Raw genomic sequence first — 15,662 nt, 5'->3', positions numbered from 1 at the left:
AATTCACAGCGGTCATTATCACAGCTGTGTACATTCCCCCACAAGCCGACACAGACCGGGCACTCAAGGAACTGTAAAGAAACCGCGCACTCTGAGGCCGCGTTCATTGTGACCGGGGACTTTAATAAAGCCAGTTTCAAATCAGCACCAAAATACCACCAGCACATTAGTTTCAACACACGAGGGGACCGGGTTTTGGACCATTGCTACTCTCCCATCCGGGATGGCTACAAATCCCTCCCCCGCCCACCATTTGGCAAATCAGACCACTCTTCCATTCTGCTTCTGCCCGCTTACAGGCAGAAATTGAAACAGGAAGCACCCACCCTCAGAACGATCCAGTGCTGGTAGGACCAATCAGATTCTACGCTACAAGACTGTTTTGATCACACGGACTGGGAGATGTTCCAGTCCGCCTCTGATGACGACATCGAGCTTTATGCTGATAGTGTAACGTGTTTCATCAGAACGTGCGTAGAGGACGACGTTCCAACCAGAACAATACGGATCTATCCAAACCAGAAACCTTGGGTTAATAGTGATGTTTGCGTGGCACTTGATGCGCAGACCTCCGGTTTTATTCCAGGAACGCGGAGGAGCACAAACAAGGCAGTTAGGCTACTGTCTGCCAAAAACTCAGATCAGCCAAACGTCAGTACAGGAACAAGATTAAAGGACAGTTTAACACCACCAACTCTAGAAGCATGTGGCAGGGAATTAACATCATCACGGACTTTAAAGGGAATAAAAACTCCGCCATGAACACCGCTGACTCTCTCCCGGATGAGCTAAATACTTTTTATGCTCGTTTCGAGGGAAATAACACTGCCCTCGCACTCACACGCACGCACACACACGCACTCACACACACGCACTCACACACACGCACTCACACACACGCACACGCACACACGCACACGCACACACGCACACACTCACACACATGCACACACACATGCACACACACATGCACACACACATGCACACACACATGCACACACACATGCACACACACATGCACACACAGAGTGAGATCTGAGAGGGTCGGGGAGATGGGGGTGTTAGGGGGTGTCTCTGCTGGAGGTTGTCATGAATAGAGCCACACAAGCTGCCTCTTTTCACATGCAGATGAAAGGCCTGTCTAAGAGGAGGTGGAAGAATGATTCAGAGACCATCAGCTCACTCTTTTTCAAAGACCCCGATTACACCTTGTATAAAAATGCAATTCAGGTGAATATTGTGATTGGATGTCATGTGGCTTTAAAAAGAAATAATCATACAGTCAGAAAATTAGAAAAGAACATACATAAAAATGCACGATTATCTTCTTCAGTGTGTCTGAAATCAACATGCAATGACATGTAAGAAGAGCACACATCTGAAGCTCAGGTATTACAGGTACTCTACTAAAATAACTGAGAATTCTGCTTGAAATGTTGCATTTTTTCTTCTTAAATTTCAACTGCATCTGCTTTTCTCTGCGCTTTCTGTGGCTGTTATGACATGCGCTGTACACACACTGTGTGCATGCATCGAGCGTGAGGAAGTGTAATTGTCCTTCAGATTGTTATCACATGTAGGAGACTGCAGATGTCAGGATTTATAAACAAAATTGACTAACATTTTGGTCTGGATGACATGGATTAAACCACATGAGTTGTATGAATTACCTTTATGATGTCTTGTTTGAAGCTTGGCAATGTTGGAACACATTCACCTGCATATCTATCATATCTCCATCCAAATTTATTCATTTGTGTTCCACAGAAGAAAGAAAGTCAGATGAGTTTGGGTCGGCATAGGGCTGATTAAGTGATGAGAGAGTTATTTTTGAGTGAACTATTCCTTTAAAGGTCCTGACCCCTACACAGTTATGATCTCATTTGTAATCTCCACCGCATAATATAACCTGAATCTGAACGGCGCTGAGTTGAAGAGTTCAGTAGAATTAGAATCAGAGCTACATCTAAAAACAGCCAATCACTTTCCTGAAGTCAGATGCAAACTGTGCTCGAGGGGTTGGTGGGATCTAACAGCCAGAGCGCTTTAATGTGTTTTTTGCATCTCAGATGATACTGAGGGATAGGGGTGTATGTGGATTGGGGGCTGTAATGGTGTTGAAAGAGAGAGAGAAAAAATCATATGCTTCTACTGTCTTTCATTTACTGTCTTTTATATGAAAATGAGAGGCAGGAGGGAGTATAATATTCTGTCAAAACTTGCACTCATAAAAATAAAACAGGATTCCCAGCAGACCAAGAACACAGCTGGGAGTCATTGATCTAAAACATGATGAGAGAAGAGAATGAGGTGGAAGGAATTCATCTCACAGGGAAGGGACGAGAGAAGAATAAAAGGAAGAAGTGGCAAATCTTACAGGAAAGTGAGGAAGGGACACTTGCCCGTTGATCTTCACACTTCTTTGCATTTCTCGCTGCTGCTGTTTTTTTGAGCCAAATTTGGACAGAGGGATTCCATCCCTGTCAGAAGAAAAAAAAAGAAAAGCAAAACTTCATTGAACAGAGGTGCAATGATTATGCCCAGACATGAAAAAATATAAGACCTTCAGTTTGAGAATCTGTACAGATCCATGGGTGTTTAATAACTGATGTGCCATAAGCACTACTACACTTTTTAGCAACTACAGTATGAGCTCATTTAAATGCCATCAGTTAATAAACCAAAATACAACAAAAAGACATATCTGATTACTACTCATGAACTTCCGATCTGTATGATGTTTTGACCGTATGTTTAACAGTACAGAACTGTCTGAACAATCGGAAATAGGAATGTGAGGAACGACTAATTTCACTGACATTTAAACGTAAATTTTGGAATCCACTAGTCTAAAAAGAAAGAAACCCTCAGAAAACATAGTGTGTTTATGCAACCCCTTTAAAATACTTAATCTATTCCAACAGCCAAATCCAGACACTCAGTTCTGCTGAAAGGGGCATTTATCTGTGGCGTGGTTGCTTTGGATTATTATTATTGTACATTAGAACACGAGACACATTCACTGATCAACATTAGCAAATATTTAACAGGCATATTTATTGAAAACAATTGCATGAATAGTGCAGGACTAATAGAGCATCCCTAACCCTGTTTTAAAAGGAATTCACCAAGTAAAAGTTACTTAATATATTAAAACAGTCAGGACATAATTGAAAATAATGAAGCCAAGACAAATCAATGGGAGAGAAAAAAAATCCACTTGCAGTCGTGAAAATCACTATAGTATAGAAAAAAATAGGCCTGTGAGAAATGTACAATAAACCTAATGTATTCTAAACATGATGTGCACACAGAATAAAATACTTTTTAATCCGTTAGGCAGTCGGCACCTCATTGAAAACAGCATTCTTAATCAGCAGATTAAAGAAATTGGCATTCCTTGCCTAAAACAGTCATTTTCTAGGTTACTCAAAGCATAAATTATTTAATGAGCAAAATTAACACATCAACATGGTCCTGTGAAAGACGGGACCTGACGCACCTGAGGCGGATATCCAGCACTTGAAAAAGCCCGCTAGGTGGGAAAATAACTAGCAAGCACGCACACATTTAAAGACTCATATATGAAAACATCCACAGTCATTTGCGAGCCAATGTTCCAGAAATCCACTTCCCGCACCACCACTGAAGTGATTTCCACAGCTACTCGTCTTGCGAGAGGGCATTTTCAAGAGGTGAAATAAAACTTTGTATCTGCTCCAGATATCATCTTTTTTAATAATTGTATTATTATATTTCAAATGTAACATTAACATGACATTTAAGTGCAGCCTTTGTAAAAATATAAAGCCAAACGTAAATGTGTAAAAATATTGAAATGTTTATTGGGGGAAAATCTTGACCGACTAGTAATTTCAGCGTCGACTAGCAGCATCAGAAACGTTTAGATGACAAGTCTCGCTCTAAAAACACTCATCTCTAATGAAAACTGACCCACTTACCCACTGCTGTCAGTCACAGACATACAGTCATCTGTTGTAGCATCACTGGAGATTTCACTCTCGTTTGTGCTGGTTACTGGGGCGAAAACATGACCAGAGTTGACAAAATACATCCTGGCATAGTCCCCTCTTCTGTGAGACCTGCAATTACAAACATTAGCTGAAGAAGCAAAAAAGGTGCTATATCATGAAGACAGAGTTAAATGAACGTAAGGTTTCATATTTCAAATTAAATACATTACTGTAGATAGTAGTAGTGAATGATCTGTGGCAGTCAAGCACTCTAAAGAAGATGTGCATGTATAAAATCTCAGTAATGTTCTTTTTTAACATCTTATCCATGCGTTAAACTCATGTGACCCCGTGTCCACATGCGTGGACATTTTTTGGTATTTTGGCTTCGCTATACACAACACAATTTAAATTAAAACTGACTGAATACTGTTCACAAGACTCTACACTGTCATTTAAGGGTTAAACATCTGGTGCACCGCATCACGTGACACAACAGCGTGACACTGATTTCCTTGAAGCGCTACTACGGGCGCAGCGCCAACAAAAGTGCCTCTGGTAAGAAACCTCTGTAAGTTTTTCACTGAAACCTGTTTGGTTGTAAAGAGGAGCATCTCTAGTTTTGTTTGATATGCTGCTTTTAAAAAACACATTAATTTTTCACATGTCAGCGTGCTGATAAACATGATGTCCACATATGTGGAAAATGGGATATTATTCCCTCAAAAGTTGAAAAAACATGTTAGTTATTTTGAATATTTTTCAACTCTAACACATCTGTGGGTCATTTCACTTCATTTTAATATACATTTTGTTATATTTTATTTTGTTATCACTGTATAATACGGTTCTGTTCATTAACATTAATAAATGCATTCATATATATTTACTGTACATTATCACATTGAGAATAAATGTATTCATGCAAAAGCTGACAAATGTTGCTTTCAGAGGCTTTATATGGAGTTAGGATGAAAATAAGGTGCATTTCAAACTGTTCTGAGACCAGTGCAGACAGACAGCACACTGGAGGTTAAGTCATTCACTAAATAGGGAGCAAGGGAGCATCCTATAGCTCTCTATGCAGTTAAGTGCATTCACTCCTAAAATCTGATCAAAAGTTCAGTTTCAGGCTGCAGATGATGTTTGGATCACTCAACATGTTTGACACACATGTGACAATGATAATCAGTACATAGATTCGGAATTTATAATGTATCATTTTATTTTAACATGGTTGACAGTGATTGGATGATGCTGGACATTACTTTAAATCTGAATTAATTATGATAATTTATGATGTAATGTCTGTAACATCTATAAAACATGAATAATCAACAATCCTGGACACATAATAAACTATTTGATGAAAAAAAATCAGACTTTCTATAGCTTGATATTATTTAAAATTTCACAACTTGGTATTGGAGGAGGGAGTGTGGGCTAGGATTCTAAAAAACATCAAGTCTGCATCTAGAGATGCAAGGGTGCGTCTGATGCAATTCAAGATTCAATCGGAGGATGGAGACACGGCCCATGTTTTTTGGTGGTGTGTTAAGATCCAAGAATTTTGGTTGAAGGTTCAGAGTTTTGTGTGTGATGTGTTGGGCACTCAAATTTCATTTTGCCCCAGACTCTGTATTTTAGGCAATGGGGCGGTCATCAATATAGGGGATAAACATAAAAAATTGGGTTCTGACCAGTATTATGATTGGCAGGCAAATTATTTAAAGGGGATGGAAGTTGGATGGAGTGCCCTCATTTCTGGAGAGGTGTGTGGAGATGGGGAGGGTGGCAGCTTTCGAGGAGGGGTCAAGCAGAAGGCTGGGGTTAGGAATTTGTTTGATAGGAAATGGGGCAATTACTTAGTGTTTTTGGGGGACTCTCGTGGAGGGGCAGTGGAGAGAGAAGTTTAGTTTTAATTATATATGATGTGTGTGTGTGTGTGTGTATTCTTATTTGTGACCACAGGGGTGTTCGTTGGGGGTCAGGGTGGGGTTAGTGAAAAAATAAATTCACAAATTAGTCCCGCTGTCCACATATGTGGACATACATTTTTAGAAAAACTATTTGCTCTAGAAAAACATTTTTCTTTTTTAGCTTGTTTATTAGGTGCTACTAGTTACAAATCAAAAAGGGAAATGGAAAATGCACACAGCAGTCCTGCGGAGGTCTCAGGATGTTAAATAAACTTTCTTACATGAACATTTCCTTGTCTGTCTATCTAACATCATCCATTTCTCTCTCTGGCAGAAGGAGGAGTTTGAAAACTAAAGCAGCACATTAACAAGAAGGGGGAGAAAAGAAAGTAGAGGAGAGCAGGGAAAGGGGGGGTAATTGAACTTTATGAGAAAACCTACAACTCAGATGTGTGTGTGTGTGTTTACATGTGTGTGTATAAGTGAAGGCTCGGGTGTACTTCATTTCTTCCGTTTGCCGGATCGTCTCGCACACGGTCGAGCGCTCAGCCTTTTAAAGTATATCCTTATGACTGCGAACAAATCCGAATGTGTGACAATCTGTACAGACGATGACTCTCTGTGTGTCGAGAAAAACTGCGCCTCATGTGGACAGCCAGAGCAGACTGTGCTGATTATGATATATGCATCACGCATACTGTTTGCGATCCAATCTAGAATGTGGAAAACCAAATTATACTTTGGCCTTGAGAGAGAATGTGTAGCAGCATGACTTAAGTGTCTCAGTCTCACTCTACCTCAGGTTTAAGTATGAAACCCCTCACATAATCTTTTCCTCCTTATCAACTTTCCTGTCCTCCCTTTCCCCCGTTTTCTCTCTCCCTTTATCCAAAGCTCGCTTAGTGTTCTTTTAAACAAAGCCCTTGAAAAAGAGGTTGAGAGAGAGAGAGAAAGAGAGAGCGATAAAAGCCAAAAAGTAAAAAGCAGTAGGGAAGATCCGTGCAATGATTCAGAAGAGTTCTGGCTGAACTGATGAAATTAGTTCCACATGGTTCAGAAGAATCTGCTACAGAAGGCAGGGAACTAGCAGGTCTTCCTCTCTCCTCCAGTTTTACACTCTCTCAGGCCATGTTTACACCTGGTATTAAGATGCGTTTTGGGCAATCCAGTTAAAATGGGATGACACTACAGACAGGTGCAATTGGGGTCCAAATTGTTTTGAGATTTGTCCACATTAACCACATTCGGAGGTGGTGGAATATGGTAAAATGCACACACTGAACTCATAGACCCCATTTACACCTTTCAGTCCCATTTAGACCAATCGCAAGAAGACAGCGCTAAATACAAATGTGAACTGGATCCAAAACTAGATCGGATTACAAAAAAAACATACGGAGGTAGTCAAAAACGCACTAGAGCTGTAAAAACTAATGCCATGTGCACACTACATGACTTGCAGTCAGCACCTTGTGTACTCTTAATGGCTCAACAGTCTTAAAGAGTTTATTTGTGATAACAAAAAAACATGAAAGAAGCGTACTGCCACAAGTTGCCGAGTCAAAACGTCATAGGAGACAAGCTTGTGTGCGGTGCGCTAGGCTTATACCATCCTGATGCGTGCCAGACAACTGTGAAACACCATCCAATCACCTGCCTATTAACCACTGCACCAAAACAAGAGTTTAATCTGTCAGTTACATGCAGCTTAAAAAAGGAAATAATCATATGATCTGAACATTTTAAAAAGCGCTTACATTTACATGCAGAAGACTTTACAGAACTTCTTCAGTGTGTCTGATATCAACCTGCACTGACACAAATGAGATCTGAAGCTCATTTAATACAGGTACTCCACTACAATAACACAGAATTCTGCTGGAAATGTCGCATTTGTGCTTAGATTAAATGCAAGTAAAATAGCTTGCACTTTTTAACTGCACTTTCACTGTCTTTTTAAACTTTTTTGTGCTTCATAATCATACAGTAATAGACTGATGTAGTTACTGATGCATGTCATCATCAAATCAGAGATGTTCCCCTCGAAATCCAAATACAAGTTGTCACAGGAGACATATTATGACTAGGTGTGTGTGTGTGTGTGTTTATGTGTGAGTATGTGTGTGTTTATGTGTGTGTGTGTGTGGTGTGTAGTGTGTGAGTGTGTGTGTGTGTGTGTGTGTGTGTGTGTGTGTGTGTGTGTGTGTGGTGTGTGTATGTGTGTGGTGTGTGAGTGTGTGTGAGTGTGTGTGTGTGTGTAGCCCCTTTCACATAAAGAAAGTCGTTCCGGCAACTGTTCTGGCACTGCAAGATTTTGTTCATTCACACTGCCCCAGCTTTACATTAATCTGTGCTCGCATTCACACACATCCCGGAACAAATCCTGTAAAGACAAAAGTGACTTCACAATATGACGTCTAATGTACACTATGTGTATGTGTGTGTGTTTGTGTGTGTATGTGTGTGTATGTGTGTGTATGTGTGTTTGTGATTATTTGTGTGTGTGTTTGTGTGTTGTGTGTGTTTGTGTGTTTGTGTGCGTATGTTTGTGATTGTGTGTGTTTGTGTGCGTTGTGTGTTGTGTGTGTGATTGTGTGTTGTGTATATGTGTGTTGTATGTGTGATTGTGTTTGTGTGTGCACACACACATCCACATATGTGCTGATCTAAAGGATTGGCATGCTCCTGAACACTTAATATTTCTGTATTTTGTCGTCTAATCCATTTATTTCCAATTGCTGGTCATTTTTGACCGGGAACACAACAAGTGTAACAAAGTGAAATAAAACCAAAAAACCCTAAAGAGAATGGTCCAATTTTGTGTGTGTGTGTGTGTGTGTGTGTTTTCAGATACCATATGTGAACAAAGTCAAGGAATTTTATAAAGTAAATAAAAAAGAAAAGAAATTTAAGAAAATGACCGGAACACAACATAAGGGTTAAAGCTGTTTTCTTCTCTAAATTCAAGGTCCACAAGCTCAGATTGAACATCACTAATAGAGAAGAGATTTGTTTCTAAACACAAGTGTCTATAATGACACTACAGTCTTATTTAGTTTTGTGGACAAAACCTAAAACTGTTCCTTCTACACTACAAAACTGATCTTGGTTCAAAATAGTGGATTAAATTCAAATTGTTACTTTTCTAGTATTCTGAGTATAAAACTATAAAGCAGCATGGCATGTATAAAAACATTGTAAGAAGTGAGGCCACAGAACTGAACTTCAAGGAGCAGACTTGTCTTTCGTATCTGACCAAAACTAAAATATGTCACATTGGCAAGTCAGTGAGAGAGGGGGAGAGAAGTGGGTAAAGTATTACCCCAAAGCTTGATTCAAGACTAAAAGTTTAATGACAGTTTCGTGGAGTATCTGTCAGTGAGATGTTTTGGGTAGTAGAGGGCTGTCTGTACAACACGACACCAACTTTACACCAATCTCACCACAGCAAGTTACTAAGGTAAAAGATAACAGCCAGGCAAATGGGACTGATAGTCCAGGACACCCCACACTGCACCTGTTTCATTAGGTCACCCTAACAATGCAGTTTGATACAGTATCAGGAAAAGATTTGCTGCCAATTCTTTGCAATTTTACCTCCATTCATGTTCATGTATATCCGCGCTGCTTTCCTTATCCTCTATAAGAGGAGGCAGATAGATGCTCTCACAGCGCACGTGTTGTTGAAACAGCTGGTACTCATTCTGCTCCATCGTGCGCTGGATCTCTGTCTGCGCCTGATCGAACATGGACGACTCGACCTGCAGCTTCTTTATACAATCCCGAATGAAAGTTTTGGTGGTGGGTTTCATCTGTTTGGCCACGATACTGTTGTTCTCAATGTAGCGTTTGTAAATGGCTTTGGCGACTCTCTGTGTTTTGGGGTTCTTTAGATCCATCTGCCTAAAGCCGTTACAGGCGAACCAGAAGTCTAACATGTCCACACAGTTGTGTCTCTCTAAGAAGCTCCTGAAGAGATGAGCCCCGTCCTGATCTCCCAGCAGAAAGTGTAACGGTTGAGTCCAGCAGGCCAGCGGTGAGTCCGAGGAGGTGCTTCCTTCTGGTTCGCCCATTCCATCCTTGTTCCTCCTGCTCGTGCAGCCGGGTGGTACAGAAACAGACACGGGTTTAGTCTTAGCTAGTTGTCTCATTTTCATGTTTTTAGAAGGGCATGCCTCTCCCTCCTCTCCCGGTACTGGCGGACGAGGCGCGTCTTTCCGAAAGCTGCCGCCGATGGGCTCGGTCAGGACTCTGCTCATGACCCGTTTGTGTTCAGATCCACCTCACGCCGAAGAGGAGGCACTCAGATCCTCTCGTGCTGCTGCGTTTCAGAGACATCTAACGCAAACCAAATCCCCAAAGGTCCAGCACAGCATTTACTTCAACACATTCATTGTGTCATCGTTCTTTGTCTTTTCCTTGGGGGAAAAAAGAGAGAAACTATCCATCAACCTGATTCATGCTGCTTTATACATGTTCTTAGCCTGTAGAAACTGCCTGACGAGCAGAATAACTTGGTCATAAGCCACTGTATATAAATAAATGTTAGCTATATCAACAGTAATGCACAATGAAACAGAGTGAAGCCAGACTGGAAATCTTTCAAAAACAATTTTCCATCAGCAGATTTGACTCCTATAATCACATTTCATTTGCAAATCTGATCTTCATATATTTCATGAAATGCTGGGCTAAACCAAAGACGGTAAAGACATGTATTTTCATAATAAACCATGCAAATGAACGTCAATTTCCTTGTATGGATCTAGCAGCCCGTAACATAGTCAAATGGAGCGACAACCCAGATAGCACACGTACGTCTCCAACATGTCTGTTTTAGATATTTGCATCTGGAAAGCATCTAACATCTGCTAAACATCTTAAAAAGATCAGATTTACAAACATTCTAAATCATAAACGTCTCAAAGAGATCTGCTGAATGTCTCATTGACATCCGACACATACGTCTTTTAGAATGTAAAATAGACGTCTTCCAGGTGTAAACACACACATCAATAGACGTCTGGGTGATGTACATGTGTGTGCTATCAGGGAACAGTCTGGGAAGCTGTTTGTTCTGTAACATCAATACATTGGAATAAACAGCATTACTCACAGCAGTTGGACCCAAATATCCAACCGAGAGAAAGACCTTGAGCTAAAATATACTTTCAGTATCACCTACAAGAGTAAAACAGTTCAATCACACATCTAATTTTCAATTAATGGTTTAACAAAGCATTTGATGCAGAACAAAGGCAAAGACAACTATTTTAAACACAGGATCACCACAAGAACCATACTGTCACCTTTACTATTCTCACTGGATACTCGTGAATTTAAAATCCAAGATGCACACTTTAGTGTAATTAAATATGCAGATGACATGGCACTTGTCGGCCTTTTGCAAGAAGGAGGAACAGAAAGGAATCATCTTTATAATAACCATATAAATCGCCTACAGAACTGGGGTCGATAATAAAGTCACTGGACTGAAAACATCGCTTACTATATTTGAGACGAACAAAACCCGACCTCCTCCAAAACGTGTTAACAGTCCCACCACAGATCGGCTATTCGTGTAAAGAAATAGAGTAATCCGTCAGATAGTTTGAGATTGGCAGGAAATCCTCGGTGTGCTTCTGTCCTGTCCCATTCCGACATTCAGAGAAGCAATACACCTCCTCTTCCATCAGATACATTCATATGTTAGTCTACACTATCGGACTTCACTGTGCACACACGACACTGAGGAGCATATTAACAAACTTCAAATGTTCTACAAATGCACTGACATCCCACCAATAGGAAACAGGTCCATTACATCATCCACACATCTTACTCAAAGTGGTAGAAAGAGAACTTTAAGCATACCGAAAGTATTTAAACGCACTCTTGAGTTTTGAGCAGTTGTGGCCAGGTGACCTCAACACGAACAGGTGTGATCCCTGATGAAAGAAGAGCTGTGATGTACACACAGTCTGTGGAGCTTCATCTCTGTCTGATGAACGTCTGGCGTGTTGCGCTAAAACGAAGGTTTTACGAGGTTTTATGGACTTATCACAGAGACATAGCACACACACAGGCTTACATGGCCAGCCTTTAAAGGGACAGTTCACCCAAAAATGTAAATTCTCTCATCAGTTACTCACCCTCATGCCATCCCAGACGTGTATGACTTTCTTTCTTCTGCAGAACACAAATGAAGATTTTTAGAAGAATATTTCAGCTCTGTAGGTCCATACAATGCAAGTGAATGGTGACCAGAACTTTGAAGCTCCAAAAATCACAAAAGGCAGCATAAAAGTACTCCATAAAATTCTAGTAGTGTAATCCATGTCTTTTGGAGTGATATGATAGGTGTGGATGAGAAACAGATCATTTTCATATTCTTCTTCTTTTGTTTTTGGTGATTCACATTCTTCATGCATATCGCCCCCAACTGGGCAGGGGCAAGAATTTCAAGCAAACCTATCATATCACTTCTGAAGACATGGAATAAACCTCTGAAGTTTTATGGATTACTCTTATGCTGCCATTATGTGCTTTTCAGGGCTCCAGACTGTGACTAAAATGGTCACAAATGCGACCAAAAATAATTGATTGCAACAATCATTTAAAATCTAGTCACCATTGGCAACAGTCGGGTTTGTGCGTTCATATGCGGTTTCGTCAGATATCATCGTGTGAGTTATTGAATATATCTTTAGAGTGCCAGTGTGTCTCACGCCGCTTTTCACCTGTTCACCGCTTTTCACATGTTGTGATGAGCTTGCTGCACCGCACACAACAACAAACCCAGTGCGAGAGAGTCGTGAACAAATGATTCTTTTGAACCGGATCTTTTTCATGAATGAACTGAGGGTTTGAATTCAGGAGCTCAGGTTAGCAGTTTGAATCAGTGTCACTTTCTCAGCGAATCAGCCGTCAGTGAGCTCACAAATGAGAGCGCAGACATTTCAAAATAAGAGTCCCATGTGTATTTCGGGCTTCTTTATAACTAAAAGTCCTGTATTGTGTACCAGTTTTTCTTCTTCTGGTAATTATTGATTGGGATCGGAGTAGCATAATAAACTGCATCTGTGATTTCATTCAGTTTGACTCTTGTAGTCTCTGTGTCTGGGCTATCCGGTAACAGTAAAGAAAGACTAAGGCAATATTTTAAAACAGTTTAAATTATATATATACATACCTGTACATACAGTATATATAAACTCCAGCTTTTGACACTTAGGACAATTGAGGGACTCGTACACAACTGTTACACAAGGTGCAAACACTACTATATGCATACTATATGTAAATATCTACTTATGATTCTGAAGAGCAGTACTAAATAAAAAAATCTTTATATAAATTATGAAGTAGGTGTGAACTTTTATGAGACAGAAGGGGAATGCATACTTCTCATCTATATATACTGTATATTAAACCTATGATTAATGGGTTATCAGCTGACTTTTCTTCGGCTTTCTATCTTATTTCTGAACAACAACCTAAATCGAGAAATTATACTGTATGATTTGGCAACTAAAAACAGCCATTTGGCTCCTTAATGTTTCAGTTTAGGAGCTAATGACTCCTGTGTCATTTTTTAGTCTGTAGTCCTGCTTTTTGGAGCGTCAATTCACTTGCATTGTATGGACCTATAGAGCTGAGATATTCTTCTAAAAATATTCATCTGTGTTCTGCTGAAGAAAGAAAGTCATACACATCTGGGATGACATGAGGGTGAGTAAATGATGAGAGAATTTTAATTTTTGGGTGAACTGTCACTTTAACCGATACGTAACAAGAACTGGGCATGCAAAAACCTGTAATAATAACATAAAAAATAAAAAATAAAAGAGTATTTGACTCAAAAGATATACATTATCTGAAAACATCCTATAGATATTTTGAGTTTGTTTCAAAGTTCACATTATTAAGTCTAGGTGTTATTGAAAGTACATAGCATTAACTTAGAAAAAATTAACTATTCGGATTTACACATTCTTAAGCTAAAGCAGGTTTCTCAGCATGGCTATAATGCAGAAACTCTTCACAGAGGGATCTGAAGGAGACGCTAAGACACTGATCCTGCCCTTCACTACTTCAAAGACTGTATTGTTCCTTTGATGTTCAACATAAACTGAAGAACGAGATATAATTATGAATGTGAATTCGCACAGAAAATCCAGTGATGCTGTGACTTGCTTTGAAACAGGGCTTGGAATGATACAGAAATAGAAATTTTCTTCAGACTCAGCAAAAGTCAGTTTTAAGATCACTTGAATTTGAAGGAAAGATGAAGTAAACTTAACATGATCATTTTATTATATCAAATCATTCATTAAAGGAGTGTCATATCGTGTGCAGCTCACTTCAGCTCCTGCTCTAAAACCTTCAGCTTTTTGATTTATTAATAAAAATGCTTTGTTCACCTAAATACAAAAGTAGACTAATGTCGGCACCCTGTGCCATTCTGTCTTGCACATAATGGAGCGCTTAGACTTTTAAAGTATACTCTTTTGACCACGAGTGCAGACGGACACTTTCGACACATGTGCAGTACGGCTGCTTTGTGATACTCTTTAGTATAGTCAATGGGAGCCGCACTGACAACTAGTGTTGTCACGATACCGAAATTTCAGTAGTCAGTACCGATACCACTGAAATTTCACAGTTCTCCATTACAACAGCAAAGATATGCTAATATGGGAATGTACTATTGCACACACTCCTTTAGCCTATTTAAAGTTACATTTCAATGTAAATCATAAAATAAAATAAATACATGTTTCCTTCAAGTGTTTCTCAGTGAAGTATGTGTTGCTTCAGTCTTTTTAAGTAGGGCTCTACTGAAATCTGCTTTATTATTTACCAAATCATTTTTTTCCTTTTCTTTTAAATGATTTTTTCAGAATTCCATGTTTAAAAGTTTAATTTAATTTCATCATCAAAATGGTGCTTAATCAAACTCGTAACTTTTAACAAGTGAAAACAGAACAATTACTTTTCAACATACCATTGCATTTTTAACAAACTTTTATTCAGTAACAGCACTCTTGCTTGTGATATTGTGCTTAAATTTGATCATTATTATTATTATGATTTATGAATCATCATTTAATATTATTATTAATATTTCTACAGTGAATATTACATTTTACTAAACAGTTGTAATGTATTTTTGTTGTCATTTCTTAAATTTCAGGCGTGTAGCCTTTATTTTGAATCATACTTTTATTTTGCCGTGTGGTTTTGACAGAAGCTTCTCTTCTTCTGATGGATAAACAGTTTCCTGAATGGCCCAGTGTGATCATTAAAACACAAATGCTGTGATTTAATTGTATAAATATATAGTCTACATGTAATACATGCTTCACATTGGTGCTCTTTACAGCACACAGCTCAAACCGGTTTAATAATCACAATAGGAAATGTCACGAGTTTAGTTTGATTTACAGTGCATTTCAGTGTAAAAGGAGTAACTGAGCACTCACTCAAATAACCATGTGAGCATTTGAACACAGTCATGTGTCAGTCAGACAGTGTGCGATTATCGAATTAAGTCGGTGCTCGGTACTCTCTGTACTGTAGAATCACTGGTATCATTACATCTTGGTAATGCACAACACACACAGATAAGGACTGTCCGTATTTTAAGAAAACTGGGCTGCACGCTGACAGGCTACGTAGACTATGCTTATGATGAAAATTGCATCAAACATATTGTGCGCGAGACATACGGCACACAGACAACCAACGTATATTTTGGCCTTAATGA

The 15,662-nt window shown here is 39.4% G+C and overlaps 1 protein-coding gene across 1 annotated transcript in view; it reads right to left on the bottom strand.

Annotated features, from left to right (window-relative positions):
• Window positions 1–10,152, bottom strand: part of LOC127449252 (axin-2-like) — a 28,169-nt gene extending 18,017 nt beyond the window's left edge. The window contains exons 1-3 of the mRNA XM_051712574.1: window positions 9,491–10,152; window positions 3,963–4,103; window positions 2,378–2,480 (exon numbers count right to left, since the gene is read on the bottom strand). Coding sequence (XP_051568534.1) covers window positions 2,378–2,480; window positions 3,963–4,103; window positions 9,491–10,152 — 906 coding nt within the window. The remainder of the gene's footprint in view (window positions 1–2,377; window positions 2,481–3,962; window positions 4,104–9,490) is intronic.
• Between the last annotated feature and the right edge of the window lie 5,510 nt (window positions 10,153–15,662).

Source organism: Myxocyprinus asiaticus, chromosome 12 (genome assembly GCF_019703515.2).
Source record: "Myxocyprinus asiaticus isolate MX2 ecotype Aquarium Trade chromosome 12, UBuf_Myxa_2, whole genome shotgun sequence".
Lineage (NCBI taxonomy): Eukaryota > Metazoa > Chordata > Actinopteri > Cypriniformes > Catostomidae > Myxocyprinus > Myxocyprinus asiaticus.
This window is presented reverse-complemented; position numbering and strand designations above follow the sequence as displayed.